Source organism: Pituophis catenifer, unplaced genomic scaffold (genome assembly GCF_029215685.1).
Source record: "Pituophis catenifer annectens isolate HBS135680 unplaced genomic scaffold, rPitCat1.0.hap2 SCAF_12, whole genome shotgun sequence".
In the NCBI taxonomy this organism is placed as follows: Eukaryota; Metazoa; Chordata; class Lepidosauria; order Squamata; family Colubridae; genus Pituophis; species Pituophis catenifer.
The window spans coordinates 19,375-44,294 of record NW_027256892.1 but is presented as its reverse complement, the minus strand read 5'-3'; the positions used below and the strand labels follow the sequence as shown (position 1 = coordinate 44,294).

The 24,920-nt window shown below is 42.8% G+C and overlaps 1 protein-coding gene across 1 annotated transcript; it reads right to left on the bottom strand.

Annotated features, from left to right (window-relative positions):
- Positions 1–313: 313 nt before the first annotated feature.
- Positions 314–24,522, bottom strand: BIN3 (bridging integrator 3). The gene is made up of 3 exons (XM_070952313.1): positions 24,390–24,522; positions 23,699–23,833; positions 314–663 (listed from the first exon to the last, which is right to left on the bottom strand). The coding sequence occupies exons 1-3, from the start codon at positions 24,501–24,503 to the stop codon at positions 517–519; spliced, it is 396 nt and encodes a 131-aa protein (XP_070808414.1). The 5' UTR covers positions 24,504–24,522; the 3' UTR covers positions 314–516.
- Between the last annotated feature and the right edge of the window lie 398 nt (positions 24,523–24,920).

Sequence of the window (24,920 nt, the reverse complement as noted above, 5' to 3'; positions counted from 1 at the left end):
AACTACACTCATTGAGGATACCACTCACAATTCAGCTGTCAGATGGATCCTGATTTCGGAAAGACTGAATTAAAAAGCTTGTTCGCTTATCGTTTTTAAGGGTAAATTCTTCCGATTTTTCAAACTCCACAAACCTCTTAGCGCAGGACTCAGTATGAGAATCTTACCATGTTGTCATTAATAAGAGATAAAAGACGTTCAGGATTTAAAGAGCTGCAGCAAATAACAACGTTCCAGATTAAAACAGGTACCAACATGGCTTTAAAGCAGGGTTCTCCAACCTTGGCCACTTGAAGACTTGTGGACTTCAACTCCCAGAGTTCCTCTGCTGAGGAACTCTGGGAGTTGAAGTCCACAAGTCTTCAAGTGGCCAAGGTTGGAGACCCCTGCTTTAAAGGGTTCAAGCCTTCAGAAGTAATGTTCAGCTTCCTGTCTTCATCCACTTCATGTTCAGCTTCCTGTCTTCATCCACTTCATCGGCAGCTGTCACCACAAAGGATTCATAGAAGCTGGAAGTCAGTCATCAGCCACAATGGAGAGGGCCCTCAACTCGTTGAGCTTGGCTTCGCTCTCTTTTTCTCTCTGCTCGTCGGTTAAGTCGGGTTCGTCAATCTGTTCGGTTAATTCGCCAAAGATTTTGTACATTTCGGTGTAATACACAACCTGGAGGGACAGAATAGGAATCCTTTAGAAACGTATCACATCTGTTTTAGCCACCCTAACTCGCCTTGAGAAAACACCCATGTGGAATTTTAATACTTGGGATTGGAATCAGGGTTTTTTTTAAAAAAATTTATTTCAAAATGATTTGTTATGACACCAGTTGAGTCTTGCTTAAGGTTTCTCATTGAAATCGTTGGGAGACAAGACAAACGTTCAGCCTTCTATATAGCTACTGTTACGAAAACCCCATGCAAAAGTTGTGATCCGGGACACGACTCCTTGCAAATAAACTGGCCCATTTTCCTAACCAAACGATTGCAACGATTGGAAGCGAAGGCAGATTGTTTTTTTTACGTTTTCAACATCATTGCCAGAAAATAATTTACTAGACAAATTGAAAGTGTTAGTGTTAAGGTTCCAAGTAACACACCCATAACAAGCAGAACTCTTGTAAGAGCCTTGGTGGTGCAGCAGACTAAAGCACGGTTAAAGTAACACCAGCTGCCTGCAATTATTGCAAGTTCAAATCTCACCAGGCTCAAGGTTGACTCAGCCTTCCATTCTTTCGAGGTAGGTAAAATGAGGACCCAGATTGTGGGGGTAATAAGTTCTTTTTTGTATAAAAAAGAACACCGCTTGGGGGGGGGGGGCGAAAGCCCTACTAAGTAGGTATATACAAAAGTATGAAGGCTATTGCTTAACGCATTGTAAGCCACCCTGAGTCTCCGGAAATAGGCGGCATATAAATCGAACCAATAAATAAATAAACTCCGAGGCAGGTAAATTCCTCAAACAACAGTTTTATTCGATATATCATATTGGCACAGGCTGGTGAAAACCGACTCTGTGAACGTTCCCGCAGTTTTCATCTAATTAAAAATAAAAGTTTTCCTCCTTCCCCAACCAACTAGTCACATGGGCCAATTGAAGTCTCATCCGTTTGCCTGGTAACTTCACTCCTCCTCTCTCGCGACCGCCTGTGGGAATGACCTTGGTTCCCAGGAGAAAATATTTTGTTTTGGCTACAACACCCCAGCTATCTCTATTTCCCCCCCCTCCCTCTCCCTCAGCAACACTTGAAGCCTCCTAGATGGCCTCGGCCAGGCCAGCTTCAGGGTTGACAGCTAGTTTCCATCACTCTCTCTCTCTCTCTCTCTCTCTCTCTCTCTCTCTCTCTCTCTCTCTCTCTCTCTCTCTCTCTCTCTCTCTCTCTCTGTGTGTGTGTGTGTGTGTGTGTGTGTGTGTGTGTGTGTGTGTGTGTGTGAACCTTCTGCGTTTCTACTGTGTTCTGCCCCAGCTCCGGATTTCCGAGGATATTGACACACACCAACGGTCCTTATCAAATTTATTAAGTAACAAGAATAAACAAGACCGGCAAAGGTTGGCAACCAGCCCAGAAAACAAGATATGATAAACCAAAATACGCTGATAATAATACAAGTTGTTTCCAGCAAGAACGCACTAGCTGCGTGCGACTTAAATAGGCTAAGGGAGTGGCCAATTATCCTCAAGCCCTACTCTCGAGTAGACCTCCTTCTCTTGAGTAGCCACTCCTGCCTTTTGGCGTGCCCGTGCATCGAGGAGAGGCTCCTCCACTTCGCTCTCTCCACTTGAAGGAGCCTCTGGAGGTTCTGAAGGCCCTGGCTGAGTCTCTGCCTCTGGCACCACATCCTCTTCGGCCTCCTCGCTGCCCGATGCGGGCACTGGCTGTGCAGGCTGCTGGCGCGACATTACACCAGCCTCCTCTTCATCGGGATCAGCCACGATCCGCGCAGGCCGCTGGCGGGCCACAACATACTGCTGGCTTGCCATCCCTGCCTCCTTTCCTGAAAACGGAGGAAAAGGAAGACCCCTGGCTCACTCCCACCTGCCAAATTATATCTGAAAGCACCCATCTGCTTGGCTGGGTTTAGGCAGAAGTAGAAGCTCCTCTTCCTGCACCGCTGTCTCCAGCGGTGGAGGGGAGGCGACAGGCGAGTCGTGAACTCTGACCTTTTTAGTGCATCATTGGGGGAAGAAGGGTGTTTCCCGCTTCCCCGCACCAAGCTACCTTTAAAGCTACGGGGAGAAGGGGCAGATTCCCCGGGAGAAACTAACTGGGGAGTTTCTCCGGAAAGATTTCACTGGCAGCCAATGATAGGATTTTCACAAATGCTGGCTAATCCTGTCAAAACACCCCCACAACAAAGCTATTCATAGATCTTGCATTCTAAATGGATCGCCAAAGGGGCAGGGACCTCTCCCTCTCCCACCTCCCCCCAAGGTCACCATGAGCGAGCGAAGAGCAGGGATTTAAAGCTGAGGGTACTTAGCCTCGTTTGCCTTGGCGCTTAACTCACTAGATCACACTGCCTTGCTACGGCTCTCCCTTTTATGCACGATCACCATGGCAACCGAAAACGACAGCATATGCTCAGAATCCCAGCTTTTCCATCGCTGCGATGCTCGAAGCCCCACAGTCTCTCCCAACAGCCGGCACAGGGGATGAATATGCCCATCAGTAAACGCCATGCACAATACACGCCACTTTTCCTCCTTGGTTGAATTCCCACTTCGATCGCAGGACCTAGCTGGTCTCCATCCGAGATCGATCCAGATGGCCTTTTCCTTCTTCGGTTCCGGATCATCCCGAGTCGTTGGCCTTGCCAAACTTAAGAAAGTTACCTCGTGGGGAAAGAGACCTTCCGTGGAGGAGAATCGCACCAAGGCAGATCTAACGCTACGTTCTAAACAACCAATTCTGGTTTTGCTGCATGCCTAAGTAGTTACCCTTGTTGCCAAACTTTATGCTAGCAGGCGGCAACCTTAAACACTCCAAGAGCCATTTGGACCTGTTTCCCAAACAAAAGAAAACACCGGGAGCCACAAAACCCTGACTATTTCCTGAGTGGCCACAAAACTAGCATATGTAGTTGAATTAAACATTCTGTTTTCTTCTGAAACTTTTCTTGGGTTTATCCATGATTGGCATCCCGGAAGTCGAAAAGCTCAATAAATCAGGTGCCGGCGGGTGTCGCACATTGGCGGTTGTGACTCATATTTTGAGCGACGGAGCCGCAGCAGAGGGATGAAAGAGCCACATGCGGCTCCAGAGCTGCGGGTTGCTGACCCCTGCCTTATGTCAATCCCAGAGCTTCTATAGGTACCAAGTGCTGCTGTTCTTACAGAACCTGCACTCCCAAGAAATTCATCATACTCTGATCAAGGGAGAACTTGGGTCTTACAGAAAGAATGTCAACCTAAATTTCACTTTCAGAATAGAAATAGAAATTAGGAGAATAGAATAGAGAATAGAACAGATCAGAACAGCAGTTGGAAGGGTCCTTGGAGGTCTTCTAGTCCAGCCCCCTGCTCAAGCAGGAGACCCTAGACTAGGGGTCAGCAACCCACGGCTCTGGAGCCGCATGTGGCTCTTTCATCCCTCTGCTGCGGCTCCGTCGCTCAAAATATGAGTCACAACCGCCAATGTGCGACACCCACCAGCACACGATTTATTGAGCTTCTCGGCTTCCGGTAGGCCAAGCATGGATAAACCCAAGAAAAGAAAAGTTTCAGAAGAAAACAGAATGTTTAATTCAACTGCATAAGCTAGTTTTGTGGCCACTCAGGAAATAGTCAGGGTTTTGTGGCTCCCGGTGTTTTCTTTTGTTTGGGAAACAGGTCCAAATGGCTCTTGGAGTGTTTAAGGTTGCCATGCCCTCGACTATTTTAGACAAACTGTCCAGTCCCTTCTTAAAAGCCTCCAAGTGTTGGGAGTACCCACAACATTGGAAGGCAAGCTGTTCCACATGTTAATTGTTCTTACTGTCACGAAGTTTCTCCTTAGTTCTTGATTGCGTCTCTCTTTCTTCCGTTTCCATCCGTTGTCTTCAGGTGCTTTGGAAAATAAGTTGACCCCTCCCCCTCTTCTTTATTGCAGCCCCTCAAATATCACATGTTGAAATGTCAAGAGTAGTGGTTATCCTTGCCTATAGCGTTCAACAAGACTACTATCGCCCTCCATCCAAAGGGTTCTCATTGCTTTAAGAGCACTGTTTGGGTACCGATATATAAATCATTTCCATGGAGACCAGCCTCTCCTGCTCACGATCACAGTGCACTGGCTTTTTATTTTAAGTGGAAGAAGGCAGCTTCTTCTGGGAATCTCTTTATGTTTCAAGAACCCTACAAGTGCCTTGGTCCTTGTCCTTTGGTCAGATTGATTAGAAGCGGGAACGTAGAGCCCTGGATCTCATTCCGACGTAGGTTCCGTCAGCCCTCCGGTGTGTTGCTATCTCTTCAAATCAGCAGATGATGAAGCTGGCCGTGTGGTGATTCAGCGAGACTGGTGCCTTATCCAATGACTAATGAAATCAGATCGACAACAGCAGAATAACCAAAATTGGAAAAACTATACCCGTTAGGAGAAGATCAGGCAGAGCTGGGTGGCGGAATTAAAATGAGTCATCAGCCTAGACTCGTTACGTTACCACAAATGGTTTTAAGTCCAAGCCACCTGGAATGGCACAGACCCTTACCTGGTGCCCATTTAGTGCTCAACTTTAGTTGGCTAAACGGACGGGGGTGGCTCAGTGGCTAGGACGCTGAGCTTGTCGATTGAAAGGTCGGCAGTTCAGTGGTTCGAGTCCCTACTGCCGCGTAACGGGGTGAGCTCCCGTTCCTTGTCCCAGCTTCTGCCAACCTAGAAGTTTGAAAGCACGTAAAAAAATGCAAGTAGAAAAATAGGGACCACCTTTGGTGGGAAGGTAACAGCGTTCTGTGCGCCTTTGGCGTTGAGTCATGCCGGCCACATGACCATGGAGACGTCTTCGGACAGCGCTGGCTCTTCGGCTTTGAAACGGAGAGGTGCACCGGCCCCTAGAGTCGGGAACGACTAGCACATATGTGCGAGGGGAACCTTTCCCTTTTAGTTGATTAGATTCTTGGATATAGGCTTGAGTAATAAATATTCTGAACTGAAACTTAATATATAGCCCCGATTCTTTGTGCCTGGGAATACAACTAGAAGTTAAGTGAACAAGGCTCATGCTGAACAAGTGAACAAGGCTCATGGTATAGGATCTGCTTGAGCAGGAGGCTGGACTAGAAGACCTCCAAGGTCCCTTCCCGCTCTATTCCGATTCTGGAGCCTGAAAGAACAGGGGTTAAGCCCATAGGGTTGCAGAATTCAAACTATGGAGAATCCTGTCCACCTCTTCAGGTTCTATAGTCTTTGAACTGCTAAGGAACTCAAGGAAGGTATTCTGACTTTACAACACTTATTAGTTGATCTTGGTGCCACTTTCCCACATGCTCATTATTAAACTATTAGCAGTCAATTTCACTTCATGTCTTGAATATGGCATAAGGAAGTTTGGATGCCAAGGACACACCATTTGTGATAATGCAATGTTCTGGCTGCCAAGGAAAAAAATGCCTGAAAATTAGTGACAATAAGCCAGGGGTCTCCAACCTTGGCAACTTGAAGACTTGTGGACTTCAACTCCCAGAGTTCCTCAGCCAGCTTTGCTGGCTGAGGAACTCTGGGAGTTGAAGTCCACAAGTCTTCAAGTTGCCAAGGTTGGAGACCCCTGTAATAAGCCATAGTCGTATCGTAGTAAATGTGGCATCAGAGTTTTTCAACCTTGGCAACTTGAAGACTTGTGGACTTCCAACTCCCAGAAAGGGGAAACTTCAGGTTGCCAAGGTTGAGAAACTCTACATTATGGACCTATGCATAGAAAGTATGTCAAACTCTAGCATTCTCTGTGAGGGAGATACCATGCCCTCCTTGAATGGGGAAGGAACTTAAATGAATCGGGCCTCTTGTGGATCATCCGCTCTGCTTCAAGCAAACTCTGAGGGCGATCCCCAAAATGCCAGGGAGCCCTTCTGCTCAGTATGGACAAACACAATCTCTACACAAGAAGCACACCTGTTGACAAGAGGGCTGTCCTACGGCTGTCCACTTTTCCTGCTGGAGAAGACGTCTGTTACCATTCTAGTTTGGTGTTCTGCTGCTGTAGAAGCCACAAATAACAACTTTTATTTCACCCTTTCTGCAATGGTGTGAAAGAAGAGGGAGCGTCCACAATTAAAAGTACTGGCTAACTGTTGGCTCATTTGGTCATCTTATTTCAGCTCTTCATCTAAAGGGAACAGACAACCCGCAGGAAGAAATTCTTCCATTTTTATTTGGTTGCAGGTCATGTTGGGCGTCTTACCAGGCTAATGAGAAAATGGATACTAAATAGATGGATGGATGGATAGGATAGATAGATAGAAAGATAGATAGACACACATGATAGAATGATATAGACAGATGGATTTATAGATAGATTGATAGATGATAGTTAGATACAGATGATAGAGATTAGATAATTTAGATAGAGATATATAGATAATAGATTATAGGTAGATAAGTAGAGACATTATAGCATGATATAGACAGATTTAGAGATAGATTTATATATGATAGATAGATATAGATGATAGAGACAGATTAGACAGAGATATAGATAATAGATAGATTATAGCTAGCTAGCTAGGTAAATAGGTAGATAGAGACATTATAGAATGATATAGACAGATAGATTTAAAGATAGATTTATAGATGATAGATATAGATGATAGATAGAGACAGATTAGACAGATTTAGATAGAGATATATAGATGATAGATTATAGCTACCTAGTTAGCTAGGTTGGTAGATAGAGACATTATAGAACGATATAGACAGATAGATTTAGAGATAGATTTATAAATAGATAGATTATGGATAGATATAGACAGATAGATTTAGCTAGAGATATATAGATGATGAGAGATGATAGAGATTTACTTTCATTTTCGTTTTCAGCATAGCTTGATTAGCACAAGGGAAAAAAAATCTGCTCATAGCAATTTTTGCAGCAGCAAGCAGCAGAGCCCTGCGCAAAACAGCTGAGAGCAAAATAGCTGAGAGTCGGGAGGCTGATCCAATCAACTTGTGCTAATTAGGCTATGCTGAAGCTGAAAGGAGCTATTTTTTCTTGCTGTTTGCTTGGAAGGAGGTAACTGGTGGAGGCAGAGGCCAAAGGGTGGGGGGCCAGTGGGTGGGCGGGGCTACATTTGGTGTATAAGACGCACCTAAATTTTCACCCCCTTTTAGGGGGGAAAAAGGTGCATCTTATACTCTGAAATGTACGGTAAGTTCTAAGAGCTATTGCTATTTCCCTCCCTCCCTCCCTTCCCAGTGCTTAGAATGCAGCATTGCAGGCTAACTCTGCCCAGTGCCAGGGGTTCGATCCTGACCAGCTCAAGGTTGACTCAGCCTTCCATCCTTCCGAGGTCAGTAAAATGAGGACCCAGATTGTCGGGGGGAAGAGGCTGACTCTGTAAACTGCTTAGAGAGGGCTGGAAAGCACTGTACAGCAGTATATAAGTCTAAGTGCTATTGCTATTGCTATTAACCGTACATTTAAAGCATATTCTCTTTATACTTTATGATAATATTTCATTAATATACATACAAAAATGTACGCTTGAACATTTTCCTTGCCCATTTCCATCGTGCGGCAACCCATCGCTGTATTCTCTTTTTTAAAATAGAAGTATCACTTTGAATAATGCAAATTCGATCGATGCAACCACTTTGTCGAATTCATTAACGGCACTAATCAAGGCCCCCTTGTACCGTGACTAAGGAGTTTGCATACAGACGACCTGTAGGGGTTACAGCTCGAAGAAAATAATTATAGGAATTACGGGCTCCAGAGGGGAATCCATTTGAATGGGGGGCATCGTACAATCGACGGAATCGTTTCCACTGAACGGTTTGTACCAGCAAGGCGGCCTTGAGCACCATTCTCATGCTGCAGAAGGAAAACAACTGGAGACGGACAGCATGTGCCCATTCTCCAAACAAGAATGACTACCAAAAACCCCGAAACTAAACCCCAACAGAGATGCCAATTGCTCTTCGAGGAAGAAGAGCCAAGGCAGGCAGTCTTCCTCTCTGAGATGAGGAGCATTTGGCCATGAAAAAGGTTGGGATTGCCCACAGGAGAGAGCAGGCTAACCTTGCATGCTGCACCCTGAATGAAGAGTTAGGGTTAGGGTTAGGTAGACTTTCCGTGGTGCCCCTCAACTCTTAAGATTTGGAATGCTGTTAAAAAGGACAGTGCAAGAATATAGTTAAAAAAATATTAGATTGTGCAGAAATGGATAGGTTAACATTCTGCACGCCAGAACAACTAGACCCAAGAACAGTTTTTTTCCCCAACGCCATCACTCTGCTAAACAAATAATTCCCTCAACAGTGTCAAACTATTTACTAAGTCTGCACTACTATTAATCTTCTCATCGTTCCCATCACCTATCTCCTCTCACTTATGACTGTATGACTGTAACCTTGTTGCTGGTATCCTTACGATTTATATTGATATTGTTTCCTGATTGCTTATTTGTACCCTGTAACTATCATTAAGTGTTGTACCTTATGATTCTTGATGAACATATCTTTTATTTTATGTACACTGAGAGTATATGCATCAAGACAAATTCCTTGTGTGTCCAATCACACTTGGCCAATAAAAAATTCTATTCTATTAAAGATAAAGGATAAAGAAGATACATAATATTTTTTTTACATGGGATTTGTTCTACCAATGGTTAGATAGTAGAGGTAGAAATTAGAAGCTGGAAGAATACCATTATGTACAAGTAAATATTATTATCATTATTATATACTTTATTCATTAAACATGAAATTCAGTCAACTGAAGATTTAAAAATGTATCACAAATATTATTAACTGGCACTGATGGTTGATACGGGTTGCTGCCAGCATCCTAGGTATCAACCAAGTATCTTTTTAAAATATATGATGTTCTGAGTAGCGCAGTTTTTTGCAGTTCCGCTGGTGTTATTGCAGGAAGCTGCAATTTCTTGACGTGTTTTGTAAAATTCTTGGACATGGTACCAAGAGTCCCGATGACAATGGGTATCACTGTTACATGTTTCATCTATAGCTGTGTAGTTTCGATGGCCATAATAATTTTTATTATTATTATTATTTATATGTAAATTGATTCAGACAACACACTGTTTACTAAGCACTTAGGTATGTTAAAGAAAAATGTATAAATAAAATTTATATATAAAAAAATAAAATAGGACAATGTGGATCAGAACCGAGGAAGGAAATTTGAGATGGAATTTGGCTGTTCCATTTCTTTTAACAACATGCCTTCTCCCCCTGGAAAGCTCTGAGAAATTTCATGGGTCCTATATTAAAAGGGCAAAGGGCAACTTTAGAGCTATTTCATTGTAGCCCCATCTTTTTTAAATGTTTGCCATAATGGTTTTCCTGATGTTATGATGTCTGGATGGTTGAATATTAAAGCTTGGTAACACATAATTAAAATCACACAAAAACCTATTTGGATTTCCACTCTGGAAAAACCAAAGAATCTCAGTTGGGAAATAGATTTTAAAGGCGGTATTTTCATACCCCCTTATTGTGATTTCTTAAAATTAACGTTTGTTCTGTCCCGGAAGAAAATACAAGCTTACTACAGCATTACGGTTTGAATACATATTCAGAGGAGATCCAGAGAAATTCACTTAAATCGAAATATATATGGGTGCCGTGGATTTCCCAGGTCCAACTCTCTTTAGAGCTAACAGAATTTATGGAATTCTAGATGGAACTCTGAATGAAAACTTTTATTAGTACAGAATGAAAAATGTAAAAGGAAACCAAGGCTTCTCCTTAGAGAAGCAAACTCAGTCCGTCGAAAAAAGGATCTGAAAATGCGGTCAAGACAAGACAGATCCTACAACACCCATCCATCCTCAAGAGAAGGAGGAGGGGCTATCAAGAGCAGTAGTAGGAACGGAGTTAATCCATGTGGGGGCACTACGTTCCTATTAGTGTGAGTCTTTGGAAGCAAAGATAGGGTGCAACACAACTGCTATATTTTAACAAGTTCTACAGATAAAGACATTATGCCGTTAATAGGTATGAAAGAAAACAATTAGAGTCTGTACTGAAAGTTATCAACTTATCAATTTACTCCTCTAAAAAAAAAAAACAAATCATTCTTCAACTTTTGGCTTAATTCAGTAAACTTCCTTCCCGAACTCTTTTTAGAAACTTCGCTCATATATATATATATATTTTCAATTTTCACATCCTACGTGAGTAACATAAAGCTAATTTCAACCTGGTTTTCCCCCCCCCAACTGGGCTAAGATAATTTCCATTTAAGGTTTTTTATTTTCAAGTAAAAGTAAAAGCAAATAAAACACAATTACATTCGAAGAGCAGTCTTCAAACTCATGGCATGAGTTCCATGTAATCTGATTTATAACTAGAATTCTTATTCCTATACCGAAATGCACGTGCAGATATTATTAATTTCAATAAGAAATGGTTAATTCTGTACATGTCCCTCCTCCACTTGTATTAGATTACCTTATGATTTTTGATGAATGTATCTTTTCTTTTATGTACACTGAACGCATATGCACTAAAGACAAACTCCTTGTGTGTCCAATCACACTTGGCCAATAAAAAATTCTATTCTATTCTATTCTATTCTATTCTATTCTATTCTATTCTATTCTATTCTATTCTATTCTATTCTATTCTATTCTATTCTATTCCATTCCATTCCATTCCATTCCATTCCATTCCATTCCATTCTACTCTACACTTGTATTAATAAAATGAAAACATGCACTTTATTATTATTATTAAATTAGTCAAAACCATATCTTTCTAACATTTTGTACATTTTGAATAATGTTAAAACTTAAAGGCTAAGAAAATATGGGAAATCGTGGCAACCCAGATAGCAAAAACCATGAATGGGCCATTCATATGAGAAGAATAGTCTCCGAAAATAAACTCTGGAGTTTGGTTATTTTGCAGGGGAAAAAAACTCCTGAAAAAATTCAGGAAAAAAAAAAGTTCATTTGCACATTTTGCTGACGTCCCCAATTTGCAGGTTTCATTCCAAATTGATTGTTTATAGACTTTTGTAAAACCTATTTTTTATTATTACAAACTGTGAGCAAACAAGAGGTGAAATAGAAATAAACTAAGGACATAAGGGAAGGAGCAATTATATAAGAACAAATTCTTCTTTCTAAATTCCGGAGCTTTTGCAGATGCTACCTTCTTTTGTTTTCTAAACTCTTAATTTTTTATTTTTTGGTAAAGAAAGAACAAAAGGATTCTGCATATAGAATGATATATCTAGATCCAGCTTGAGTGGCGGGTTAGACTAAATGACCTACCAACTCTGTTCATCTATTAAATAAGCCCCCATTTGCATTATTTGATTGCTATTGATTCCCCCTCCAAGAAAACACGTTTCACCTAAATTTCCATACTTCTTCGTGGGAATTTCAGTGCGACTTTCGGTATCACAGAGGAATCTATGATAGACCTTCACTAACTGCCCTTCCCCCCCCCCCAAACATAGAAACTAAAAAGGTCATAAAACAATTCACACCACCCACTCTTAACCAGGCTTCCGTCCCTTCTGCAAACATGGCAGGCTGCATTTGGCCACATCATTTAACCTAATATGTAGGTTTGAAAATATACATGCCACACTCTACTGGGTAAATCTCCAACAGATTCCTTCTCCCAGAAGATCGAAGGACAAGAGGGCAAGCTACAAATAGCTAAAAAAAAAAAATAAAATAATAATAATTAAGACACGAGCTGAAAAAAAAAAAACCTTCCTGTTTTCAATTTCCTAGCCTTATTTCATCAGATGGGCTTTAGAGCAGGCGTCATCAACCTTTCGGACCTCAGGGACCACGAAATTCATAATTTTAAATCCCGCGGACCACTAATATGATTTTTTTTAAAAAAATGATAAATAGTATTTAGTGCAATATAAAGATGCAAATAATTTTTCTGCGGACCGCTAAAATTTTCTCGCGGATCACCAGTAGTCCACGAACCACCGCTTGGTGACTGCTGCTTTAGATATCTTCTCTTGTAGCAGGTAGCTTCTGCAGGCATCAGCTAACAAAATATCCCTATTTTGTTCAATCTCATCCCTCCAAGATCTGCTATGGATTTAAGATAGAGATGATCCATGATTAAGAGTCACATTTTTTTTATAGAACTTAGCAGAAAGCCATCGTGTCTGACTAAAACAGGGCATACTTGATAGGAGAAGGACTCAACAATCTTTGTCAACCTGGCAGCTTCTAGAGCGAAGGAGCATGGGGTTCGGTTCCCAGAATTCCCAGCAGCACCCCTGATGGTTGGAGAATGCTAGGAGATGACATTCATCCATCTAGAGCAATGGTGAAATCCAAATTTTTTTACTACTGGTTCTGTGGGCCTGGCTTGGTGGGTGTGGTGTGGCTTGGTGGGCGTGGCAGGAAAGGATACTGCAAAATCTCCATTCCCACCCCACTCCAGGGGAAGGATACTGCAAAATCTCCATTCCCTCCCCTCCTGGGGGAAGGATATTGCAAAATCTCCATTCCCTCCCCACTCTGGGGCGAGCCAGAGGTGGTATTTACCAGTTCTCCGAACTACTCAAAAGTTCCGCTACCGGTTCTCCAAACTGCTCAAAAGTTCCACTACCGGTTCTCCAGAACCTGTCAGAACCTGCTGGATTTCACCCCTGATCTAGAGCAGGGGTCTCCAACCTTGGCAACTTTTAAGACTTGCGGACTTCAACTCCCACTCTATGGGAGTTGAAGTCCACAAGTCTTAAAAGTTGCCAAGGTTGGAGACCCCCGATTTAGAGTAATCATCATTTCATAACTAGAAACATTTCTCCACTTTTGATATCCTACCCAGGATGTCAATGAACAATTTAGAGCAGGGGTCTCCAACCCAGGCAACTTTAAGACTTGTGGACTTCAACTCCCAGAATTCCTCATTCTTAAAGTTGCCAAGGTTGGAGACCCCTGATCTAGAGAGTGATGAGATTGGGAAAGCAAGGTGCGTAAGAATAATAGTGACAAGAAAAATGATCCCAAAGAGTTTTAAGCCTTGATGCACCTGCTGAGCAAACGCAGCATCAGTATATGCCTATGTAGACATCTTAAAAATTCAGGAAAAAAAAAATAGTATTTTTTTCTAGAGAACGATAAGGACAAGTAGAGAAGGGAGCGTTCTTAAGAGGCCCCCTTCAACAAGGAAGCATGGACTCTACCTCTTTCATCTTAGTGTGAGAACGTCAAAGTCTGTGGCTGGGGGAAAAACATTCAGTTCCAAAAATTCAGATGAAGCTTACAGGTGGGCAGAAGTATTTTTACATTAGAACACGTATTCCATATTTATAGGAGGAAGAGGGATATTGCTTCAAGCATTGGCCCGAGGCAGGTTGGAGAACTCAACCCCAAATCAAAATCCAGCAATCTCTCTGCTAAAATTATTGCAATCTTTGGACGGTGGGGTGAAACCTGTTAACTTTCATGATGGGTTGGCCCACGACTTCCTCCGTCTCCTCGGGAACTTATATTGTAAAAAAAACTGTATATCTGATTAATTCATGTAACAACTGCAGCTAGAGTTGTATTTGCACAAAACTGGAAAAGTGAAGAGATCCCTACGGATGAAAATGTGATTAAGAAAACATTAGAATGTGCAGAAATGAATAGATTAACACTTGCAATTCAAGGAAAGGAAGAATCAGATTATTATAATATGTGGAAGTTATTTTATCAATGGTTAGAGAATAAATATGAGAGTAAGGTATTACAAAACCAGATAGGTTAAGAAGAGAAAGGTTGGTTATGTTATTTTATCATTATTATAAAAGAGGGCTCGCATCCTGGACATCCTGGACATAAATTGTTTCAACTCCTACCCTCAAAATGACGCTATAGAGCACTGCACACCAGAACAACTAGACACAAGGACAGTTTTTTCCCAAACGCCATCACTCTGCTAAACAAATAATTCCCTTAACACTGTCAAACTATTTACTAAGTCTGCACTAATATTAATCTTCTCATCATTCCCATCACCCATCTCCTCCCACTTATGACTGTATGACTTGTATCCTTATGATTTATATTGATATTGTTTCCTGATTGCTTATTTGTAAACTATGACTATCATTAAGTGTTGTACCTTATGATTCTTGATGAATGTATATTTTCTTTTATGTACGCCGAGAGCATATGCACCAAAGACAAATTCCTTGTGTGTCCAAGCATACTTGGCCAATAAAGAATTCTATTCTATTCTATTCTATTCTATTCTATTCTATTCTATTCTATTCTATTCTATTCTATTCTATTCTATTCTATTCTATTCTATTCTATTCTATTCTTCTATTCTATTCTATTCTAATTATCATCTAGTATTAATATAAGAATGAATGTAAGTAATGAATATGGTGGTAAGCTGAAGTGTTAAGACACAAAGAATTTTATACTCAGACGGCACACTGTTTAATGAAAGATGGAATGTTTGTATTAAAAGAAAATTTTTAAAAACTTCCTCTGTCTCTTGTTCTGATCATGCTGGAGCTAGGAAAACTTAAGAATCTTAAACAGTTAGATGCCTCCAGGCCAGGTGTGAAATCCAGCAGGTTCTGGAGAACCGGTAGTGGAAATTTTGAGCAGTTTGGAGAACCGGCAAATGCCACTTCTGGCTGGCCCCAGAGTGGGGTGGGAATGGAGATTTTGCAATATTCTTCCCCCAGGAGTGGGGTGGGAATGGGGGTTTTGCAGTATCCTTCCCCTGGAGTTTTCTCTCTAAGAAAACCTTCTATGATGATACTAACTCATGGAGCAGCGTCTATCCTTACTATTAAACTACTACGAAATGTATAGATTTTAATGTTTTTTTAAACTTTTGTATGGGATATTGTTCGCATTGTTTTATTCTTTGAGGTTAGCCGCCCAGAGTCCCTCGGGAGTTGGGCGGCATAAAAATACGACTAATAAATAATAATAAATAAACAAACAAACCCTGGAAATCTTGAGAAATAAAGAAGTTACACTCCTGACCAAACTGTTGTGCAGAGGCCACTAACTACCTAAATTGTTTTCTTACTCCTGGCTGGATTTATGTTTGCTTTTAAAGAGTTCGTGCTGTGTTTTTTTCCCACAGCTGCCAAGGCCTGAATCAAGTCCTGGGAGAACACCCTACCTAGTAAATTAAATGTTGCGCAACAAATGCGAAACGCAACTGCGTTTAGAAACCCAAAAAAATAAAATAAAAAATAAAAATGTGAAGATTGCTGATGAAGAGACGTTTTTAAGAAGCTTGGTGAGTGACCACAATTCTCCTCTTGCTCACATTTAATTGCAAATAAATGAAAAGCAGGAAACTCCTGGGGTGGCCTAGGAGAAGCTCCAACAGGTGGGGAAACCCTGAGGAACCTCAAGAGTTATTATTATTTTTTTTTAACAATCCAGCCACGGAGAATGATTCAGAAGCGAAGGTCAAGCTCTTTTAACAAGCGTAGCTGTTACATATTTGGTAAGGGCTTGAAGGCTTTCATGGAGAGGCCAAGAGGGATTTGGGGGCGGGTTAAAAATAAAACCGACGCATCTCCTGAGTCGATTCCAATTTCAAAAAAGGCCTTTCAAAACGGACGTAATCGGGACTCTGCATTTCCTCCATAATGGACCAGGGGTGAAATGCTCCCGGTTCGGATCAGATCACCAGATCCGGTAGCGATGGTGGCGGGTGGTTCGGAGAACCGGCAGCAAAAATCCCTGCCCCCCCCCATGCCCAGCTGAGCTGCGCAATCATCAGAGGCTTTTTTTTCATTTTTAAAAGCATTTTTTCTACAACCTCTTTGGCTGAAAAAATGCTTTTAAAAGCAAAAAAAAAAAAAAAAAAAAAGCCTCTGATGATCGCGCGGCTCAGCTGGGATCGTCAGAGGCTTTTAAAAGCATTTTTTCTACAACCTCTTCGGCCGAAGAAGTTATAGAAAAAATGTTTTTAAAAGGAAAAAAAAGCCTCTGCTGATCAGGCAAGTCAGCTGGGATCGTCAGAGGCTTTAAAAGCAAATGGTTTTAAAAGTATATATATATATATATATAAAAATAAAAGTTGGCCACGCCAATTCAGTCATATTACACCCCCCCCCCAACCAAGCCACGCCCACAGAACCAGTAGTAACAAATTTTACATTTCACCACTGTAATGGACTATTTCTTTGCAACTGAGCCCAAAGCTTATAGTAAGAGGGACCTTCGAAGTGAGATAGTGTTGGACAGAGGTGGTATTCAGCCGAACTGGTAGCGGACTGGTTCACCCGAACTGGTAGCGGAAATCTGCCCGGCCCCCCCACCCCCACCCCAGGCTCTATGCCATCCTATTTGGGAATGTTTTTGAGGCTGGGTGCATGCGCGGGAGGCATGCGAGTGAGCAAAGTGCATGAGCAAGAAGGCCGGGAGTATGCGCGGAAGACAAATGCGCACATTGAAGCGGGCGTGCACAGGCGGGGGCGAACCAGTAACAACATAATGTGAAACACACCACTGGTGTTGGAAGGGAACTCAAAGTTGGACAGGGATGTCCAACTTTGGCAATTTTAAGACCCTATGGACTTCAACTCCCAGAATTCCCCAGCCAGCTGGGGAATTTTGGGACTTGAAGTCCATAGGGTCTTCAAAGTTTTCAAGATTGGACACCCCTGATATAGGAGAGCCCCTATTCTATCTCTACAATTGATCTATTTGTCTCATGGTGTTTCTTATTCTGATGTGACGCTTGTAATAAGCACTTGATCTTAAAACATTCGATCAATGAAGCTCTCTGGTTAAATGGCAAAGGGTGTGTGGGGGGTGGGGAAGACTTCTTTTTTGGAATATCAATATGTTGCTGTTGAAGATTCAAAAACCTATTAGCCAGAAAAAAAAAAAGAAAATATTTCCAAATGATGGGGTGTGTTTTTTTTCTCTCTCTCTCTCTCTCTCCCATTTTTCCTTTCCTTTCCTTCTTTCCTTCCCTTTTTTCCTTCCCTCTCCTTTTTTCCTTTCCTTTCTTTCCTTCCATTTCCTTCCCTCTTTTTCCTTCCCTCTCCTCCTTTCCTTTCCTTTCTTTCCTTTTCCTTTCCTCTCCTCTCCTCCTTTCCTTTCCTCCTTCCCTCTTTCCTCTCCTTTCCTTCCCTTCCCTTCCCTCTCCTTTCCTTCCCTTTTTCCTTTCCTCTCCTCTCCTTTTTTCCTTTCCTTTCCTTTCTTTCCTTCCTTTTCCTTCCCTCTCCTTTTTCCTTCCCTTTTTTCCTTTCCTTCCTTCCCCTTTTCCTTTCCTTCCCTTTCCTTTTTCCTTCCCTTTCCTCTCCTTTCCTCTCCTTTCCTTTCCTTTCCTTTCCTTCTTCCCTTCCCTTTTCTTTCCTTTCCTTTCCTTTCCTCTCCTCTCCTTTTTTCCTTTCCTTTCCTTTTCCTTTTCCTTCCCTTCCCTTTCCTTAGAAAAGAGGAATCTGGAAGGGTATTTCTACAGAATATCCTACCTAGTTGGGAGGAGGAAAAAAAAAAACCACATCAGAGGTAAAATATAAACCAGGCACCCCAGACTAAATCTCTTCTTGAGTATCTTATCTGCTCATGGAAGTTCTCCCCAATTTTCCCCTCCCTTAATTTATATCTGGCCTTTCTACCTGTTGAACACTCAAGGTAGCTGACAGCATACAACAGGAACAATTCAAACGCACTAATGGTACAATTGTTAAGAATAGTTTAAAAGCCTCCCTAGAGAGATCTGTCTTATTGCAAAGAAAACAGCTTTGGCCAAAAATCTGCCTTCTTAAAGTCTCCCCTGGTGGCTCCCGAGATCAGAGTCGTCTTCCTATTAAGATGTTTTTTTTTTGGTTTTTCCTTGAAGATGTTTCGCTTCCCATCCAAGACGTTCTTACTGAATGGTGGAGAACGGAAGGGTTTATATTCCTTGCAGTCATCCTTCCATAAATCCCATCAACATACATCCTTCCGTTCTCCACCATTCCGTCAGAACCAAAGAAGCTTCTTGGATGAGAAGCGAAACATTTTCTAGCCAAACAAGAAAGTCCATTTGCCTTCTGGAAGAAAGTAAGTTCGAATCTTGCCAGGCTCAAGGTTGACTCAGCCTTCCATCCTTTCTAAGGTAGGTAAATTGAGGACCCAGTTTGTGGGGGCAATAAGCTGACTTTGTAAAAATATACAAAAGTATGAAGGCTATTGCTTAACGCATTGTAAGCCGCCCTGAGTCTCCGGAGAAGGGCGGCATATAAATCAATTTTTTTTTAAAAAAAACTCTTAGAACTGTGATGGTGAACCTATTGTCAAGTCAACATTGATTCGAGGCTCATGAATTAATTACCATATTTCTTGGAGTATAAGACACACCTTTCCCCCCCCAAAAAAGAGGGTGAAAATCTGGGTGTGTCTTATACTCCGAATGTAGTCCCGCCCAGCTTCTCAAACAGAGGTTTCAGAGGCTGAAAAAGGCATCAGAAAGGAAGCTTCAGAAAAAAAGCCCCCAAACAGAGCTTCAGAAAAGAAGCCCCCAAACAGAGCTTCAGAAAAGAAGCCTCCAAATAGAGCTTCAGAAAAGAAAAGAAGCCTCCAAACAGAGCTTCAGAAAAGAAAAGAAGCCTCCAAACAGAGCTTCAGAAAAGAAAAAAAGCCCCCAAAGAGAGCTTCAGAAAAGAAGCCTCCAAATAGAGCTTCAGAAAAGAAAAGAAGCCTCCAAACAGAGCTTCAGAAAAGAAAAAAAGCCCCCAAAGAGAGCTTCAGAAAAAAAGCCTCCAAACAGAGCTTCAGAAAAGAAGCCTCCAAATAGAGCTTCAGAAAAGAAAAGAAGCCTCCAAATAGAGCTTCAGAAAAGAAAAGAAGCCTCCAAACAGAGCTTCAGAAAAGAAGTCCCCAAACAGAGCTTCAGAAAAAAGCCCCCAAACAGAGCTTCAGAAAAGAAGTCCCCAAACAGAGCTTCAGAAAAGAAGTCCCCAAACAGAGCTTCAGAAAAGAAGCCTCCAAATAGAGCTTCAGAAAAGAAAAAAAGCCCCCAAACAGAGCTTCAGAAAAGAAGTCCCCAAACAGAGCTTCAGAAAAAAGCCCCCAAACAGAGCTTCAGAAAAGAAGCCTCCAAATAGAGCTTCAGAAAAGAAAAGAAGCCTCCAAACAGAGCTTCAGAAAAGAAGTCCCCAAACAGAGCTTCAGAAAAAAGCCCCCAAACAGAGCTTCAGAAAAGAAGTCCCCAAACAGAGCTTCAGAAAAAAGCCCCCAAACAGAGCTTCAGAAAAAAGCCCCCAAACAGAGCTTCAGAAAAGAAGCCTCCAAATAGAGCTTCAGAAAAGAAAAGAAGCCTCCAAACAGAGCTTCAGAAAAGAAAAAAAGCCCCCAAAGAGAGCTTCAGAAAAAAAGCCCCCAAACAGCTTCAGAAAAAAAGCCCCCAAACAGAGCTTCAGAAAAGAAGCCTCCAAATAGAGCTTCAGAAAAAAGCCCCCAAACAGAGCTTCAGAGGCTTTTTTTTCTGAAGCTGTTTCGGAGGCTTTCAGAGGCAGGAAAAAAAGTTTTTCCCGAAACAGAGTTTCAGACATTTCAGAGGCAAATAAAAAAAAAAAAAAAAAGGCAAGGCACAGAGCTCACAACCAAGGAACCTGTTGCTAAAATTCACCTCTGGGAACAGCTGATTGGGGGTATTCCAGGAGGCCGATCCACCCACCAATCAGCTTTTTTCTTATTTTCTTCCCCAAAAACTAAGGTGCGTTTTATACTCTGGGGTGTTTTATACTCCGAAAAATACGGTAGGGCATCTTTTAGAAACTTCGCACCTATGGCATGCATGCCAGAGGTGGCATACAGCGCCCTCTCTGATGGACCGTGAGCTGTCGCCCCAGTTCAGCTCTGCTGTGCATGCGCGTGCCTCTCCCGCCAGCCAGCCGGTCTTCGGGTCTCTGCCACACATGCGGGGAGGGGTGTCTGTGTGTGGGGCCGCGTGCATGGGGGCTGCGTGCGGATTGCATTTTGGGAGTCGGGGACGCTTTGGGCACTCGGTCCAGAAAAGGTTAGCCATCACTGTCTTAGAAAATACCGAAGAGGAAGAGAGCAGATGTAGAAATTCCTGCTCTGTAACACGATCCCGCGCAGAACAAAATCTAAAACTTAATGAGGCTTGAAAAAAAAAAGAGAGACCCGGAAAAAGAATGCAGGGTGGGGGCGGAATTTTGGATCTGACCTTCTCTCCTTGCTCTGATCTCAAAGCCTTTGGAAGGATCCGATCTGGTAGCTTCCGGCAGGATTAAAACACGCTTCTTTATTTAAGATAAATCCCGCCCCCCCCCTAACACCCACCGCCCCCCCCCCCCAAGGAATTGTGCTCCCGTTTCTAACCCTGTGTGTTAAAACGATCTGGGTAGGGTCAGCCTGAATTTGATGACTCCCCTGATTGTAAACCTTGATTGCTGTCCACGCTGTCTGGAACTTATGGGAATGGTAGTTCAGTAATTTGGAAGATCAATTGTGCCTCTCCCTGCTGGAGAAAGGCTAAATCTTGGCTCGCCTAATTCCCTTTTAACACTCTGCTTCTTACTTCAAGAAGCACCTAACCCAGATAGTTTTAACACAGTGTTAGAAACGGGGGCATAATTCTTTAAGGAGGAGGGGGGGGTTTAGCTTAAATCAGGGGTGTCTAACCCAAGGCCCGTGGGCCGGACCCCACCCACAGGGGTGGGTGGGGGGTGGGATTGCTTAGATCTGGCCAGTGAGGCTGGCCTGGAAACACCAAAGGACTGGTCTGCAGTGCCTCTGTTTTTTGCTGACAGAAGGCTAGCAAAACAAACTAAAAACATAACAAAAAGAGAAATGTTTCTCCCTTTTGCATTTGAAAGGGAAAGGGAAAGAGGAAAGATCAAGAAAAAGAAAATGGGAAGAGAGCAAGGAAGGAAAAAAATAAGGAAAGAAGGGAAGGAAGAAGAAAGGAGAATGAAGAGGGAAGGAAAAAGAAGAAAAGGAAGGGAGGGAGGGAGGGGGGGAGGAAGGAAGGAAGGAAGGAAGGAAGGAAGGAAGGAAGGAAGGAAGGAAGGAAGGAAGGGAGAGAGGGATGGAGGGAGGGAGGGAGGAAGGAAGAAAGGAGGGAAGGAGGGAGGGAGGGAGGAAGGAAGGAAGAAAGGATTTCTTGTTTATTCAGACTTTTCCTAAAATCATCACACTTCAATTTTTGGTTGCATGTTCTTTGTGTCTGAATGGTTTACAGAGCTAGGTTTTCCAGTGTCTAGATCAGGCGTGTCCAACCTTGGTGATATTAAGACCTGTGGACTTCAACTCCTAGAATTCCCCAGCCAGCAACTCTTTTAATACTTTTAATATTCCATTTGGATTTATATTATTGCTATTATACCGTATTTTTCAGACTATGAGACACACTGGAGTATAAGATGCACCAAGATTTCGAAGAGGAAAACAAGGAAAAAATAGCTTTTGGCCTCCCTGGACCCCAGGAGCACTTTGCAGGCCTCCTAAATCCTCTGTGCGCCCCATTTTTCGCAAAAACGGGGCGTGCAGAGGATTTGGGACGCCTGCAGTGCTCCTGGGGGCCAGGGAAACCAATAATGTGACGTGTTGGGGGGAGGTTGGGAGGCCAAAAATGGCTGTATTCGGTGTATAAGACGCACCAACATTTCCACCCTCATTTAGGGGGAAAAAAGTGCATCTTATACTCCGAAAAGTACGGTATCCTCTTTTACTCTTGCAAAATTGCTCTTTGCAAAATGATGTTGATTATTTTCTGATAGTCACCCAAATGTTATTTGGGGGAAAAAAAAAGGTGACACAGAACATGTTGAAACAAGGGTAAAACAACATTGAAGAAACAGCCACATGTATCGGTGTGCGAGGAAGAGAAGAACTATTGCCACAATAAAAAAAATAAAGAATATCGCATGCTTTCTAGCAATTGTATCACTCCCAGGTGTTGAAAAGCAATCAACATATAAAACGTTAGCCTTTTCAAATAAGCATTGAAATTATGCATTGGACATCGCCAAGCTTCCATCGATCTGTGTGATTCTGTCACCTCGTGCAGGGGTGGGCTTCAAAAATTTTAGCAAGGGGTACTCTGCCCAGTTGCTGGATAGGCCTCCTGCATCATGGTGGCGGGGGGGAGGGAGTTTTGCCCTCCCCGGGCTCCGGAGGTTTTCCTCGAGTCTCCGAGAGGGCGAAAACGGCCTCCCCAGGCTCCAGGGGCTGTCTAGAGGCTGGAAACGGCCCCATTTCCAGCCTTCCTGAACTTCCGGGAGGCCCGTTTTTTGTCCTTCCCGAACCTCCCTGCATGCCCTGCACTTACCTGCTTCAAAATCGGGCTGCGTGGGGACTCCTGGGAGGGATGGGGTGGGGTGGGCGGGGCCAGCCAGGAGTCGGATTTGGGGGTTCTCCGAACTGCACAGAATCTTAGCTAGAGGTTCTCCCGAACCCCTGCGAACCCCCAGCAGCCCACCCCTGACCTCGTGTCATGAGGCAACATGACAAACAGTTCAATACAAGTAGTCCTCGACTTAATGACCAGTTTCTGTTGCTAAGCGAGACAGTTATTAAGCGAGTTTTGCCCCATTTTACATTTCTCGCCACAGTTAAGGGAACCACCGCAGTGCTTAGGTTAATAACCCGGTTGTTAAGTGAGTCTGACTTCCTCCATAGACTTTTGCTTGTCAGTAGGTCGCAAAAGGGGATCACACATGACTTTGGGGACACTGGAACGGTCGTAAGTATGAACCAGTTGCCAAGCATCCGAGTTTTGGTCACGTGAGGATGCTGCAATGGTCTAAAGGAGAGGTCTTCAAACTTGGCAGCTTTAAGACTTGCGGACTTCAACTCCCAGAATCCTCCAGCCAGCATAGGATTCTGGGAGTTGAAATCCGCAAGTCTTAAAGCTGCCAAGTTTGAGGACTCCTGGTCTAAAGGGTGAAAAACGATCATAAGTCACTTTTTGTGGTGCTGTTGTAACTTTGAACTAAATGAACTGTTTAAGTGGAGGACTACCTGTAGAAAAGTAAAAAACAAAAAAACAAAAACCTGAATAGTTTTTTTTTGGATAACAGTTAGGAAAACAAAAGGCAAAAATGGGAAAAACAGGTGACAAGCCCCTCCATTTTACCTGCGCTCGGATCAGAGATTCAAAACTCGGCTTGAAATAATCGATGCGGCTGCTGTAAAACTTGGGCATCTCTTCCAGAAGTTGCTTGTTCTTGGCCTCAAAATCGTCTTTCACCGGCCTCAGTTCTTCTCGGGCCTGGAAGAAACCCAAAAAGAAGGTGTGAAGAGGAGAAGAAGATCTCAAAATGTTGTCCTTCAGCTCCCCTCGAAAAGTTGTCCTCCTTGGTTAGTTCCTCCCGCGCTGGGCATAGATTGTAAATGGAATAGAATAGAATAACAGAGTTGGAAGGGACCTTGGAGGTCATCTAGTCCAACCCCCCAAGGTGGCTGGATGGAGTCCCTGAAGCAGTCGGCGTGAGCTTCAATGGACTCCAGAGGATGGTAGAGGACAGGAAGGCCTGGAGGAACGTTGTCCATGGGGTCGCGATGGATCGGACATAACTTCGCGACTAACAACAACAACAATAGACATTTAGACACTTTTCAGTCTACCCCTCACTGAAACTCTCATAGTGTTAGTTGTGAGAGGGTATCACATCAACTTTGTGTTCTTTTCTGACACACACCTTCATCTACGCAAAGTTCTAGAACCGGCATCCAAATGTTTCCTTTCAGCCCCCCCAAAAACCCCCCTCACAGTTGTTGTTGTTATTATGATTATTTTTGCAAGCTCTGTGAATGCTCTTTAATACCTGGTGTAGCTTGGTCAGGATAGGCCCCGTTTTCTCTTTTTCTTCATACTTCTCCACCTTGGATTGCAGCCGTTTGTAATCTTGTAGGACTTGCTCGCGACGCTTTACCGCCATATTTAGACTGGGGAAGACACCGCTGAATCTGTGGGGATTTAAAAAAAAAACAACAAAAAACGATTTTGATATTCTCCATATCGTATAGTATTTAAGGTTAATTCTTCACTGACAATTTTTTTAAAAAAATTTTTGAGGAACAAAAGCTGAATACTAATTAATTGATTGATTGATTGATTGATTTGATTTGAATTAATTTGATGTATATGCTGCCCTTCTCCGGAGACTCAGGGAGGCTTACAATGCGTTAAGCAATAGCCTTCATACTTTTGTATATATTTATACAAAGTCAGTTTATTGCCCCCACAATCTGGGTCCTCATTTTACCTACCTTTGAAAGGATGGAAGGCTGAGTCAACCTTAAGCCTGGGGAGATTTGAACTTGCAGTAATTGCAGGCAGCTGATGTTAATAACAG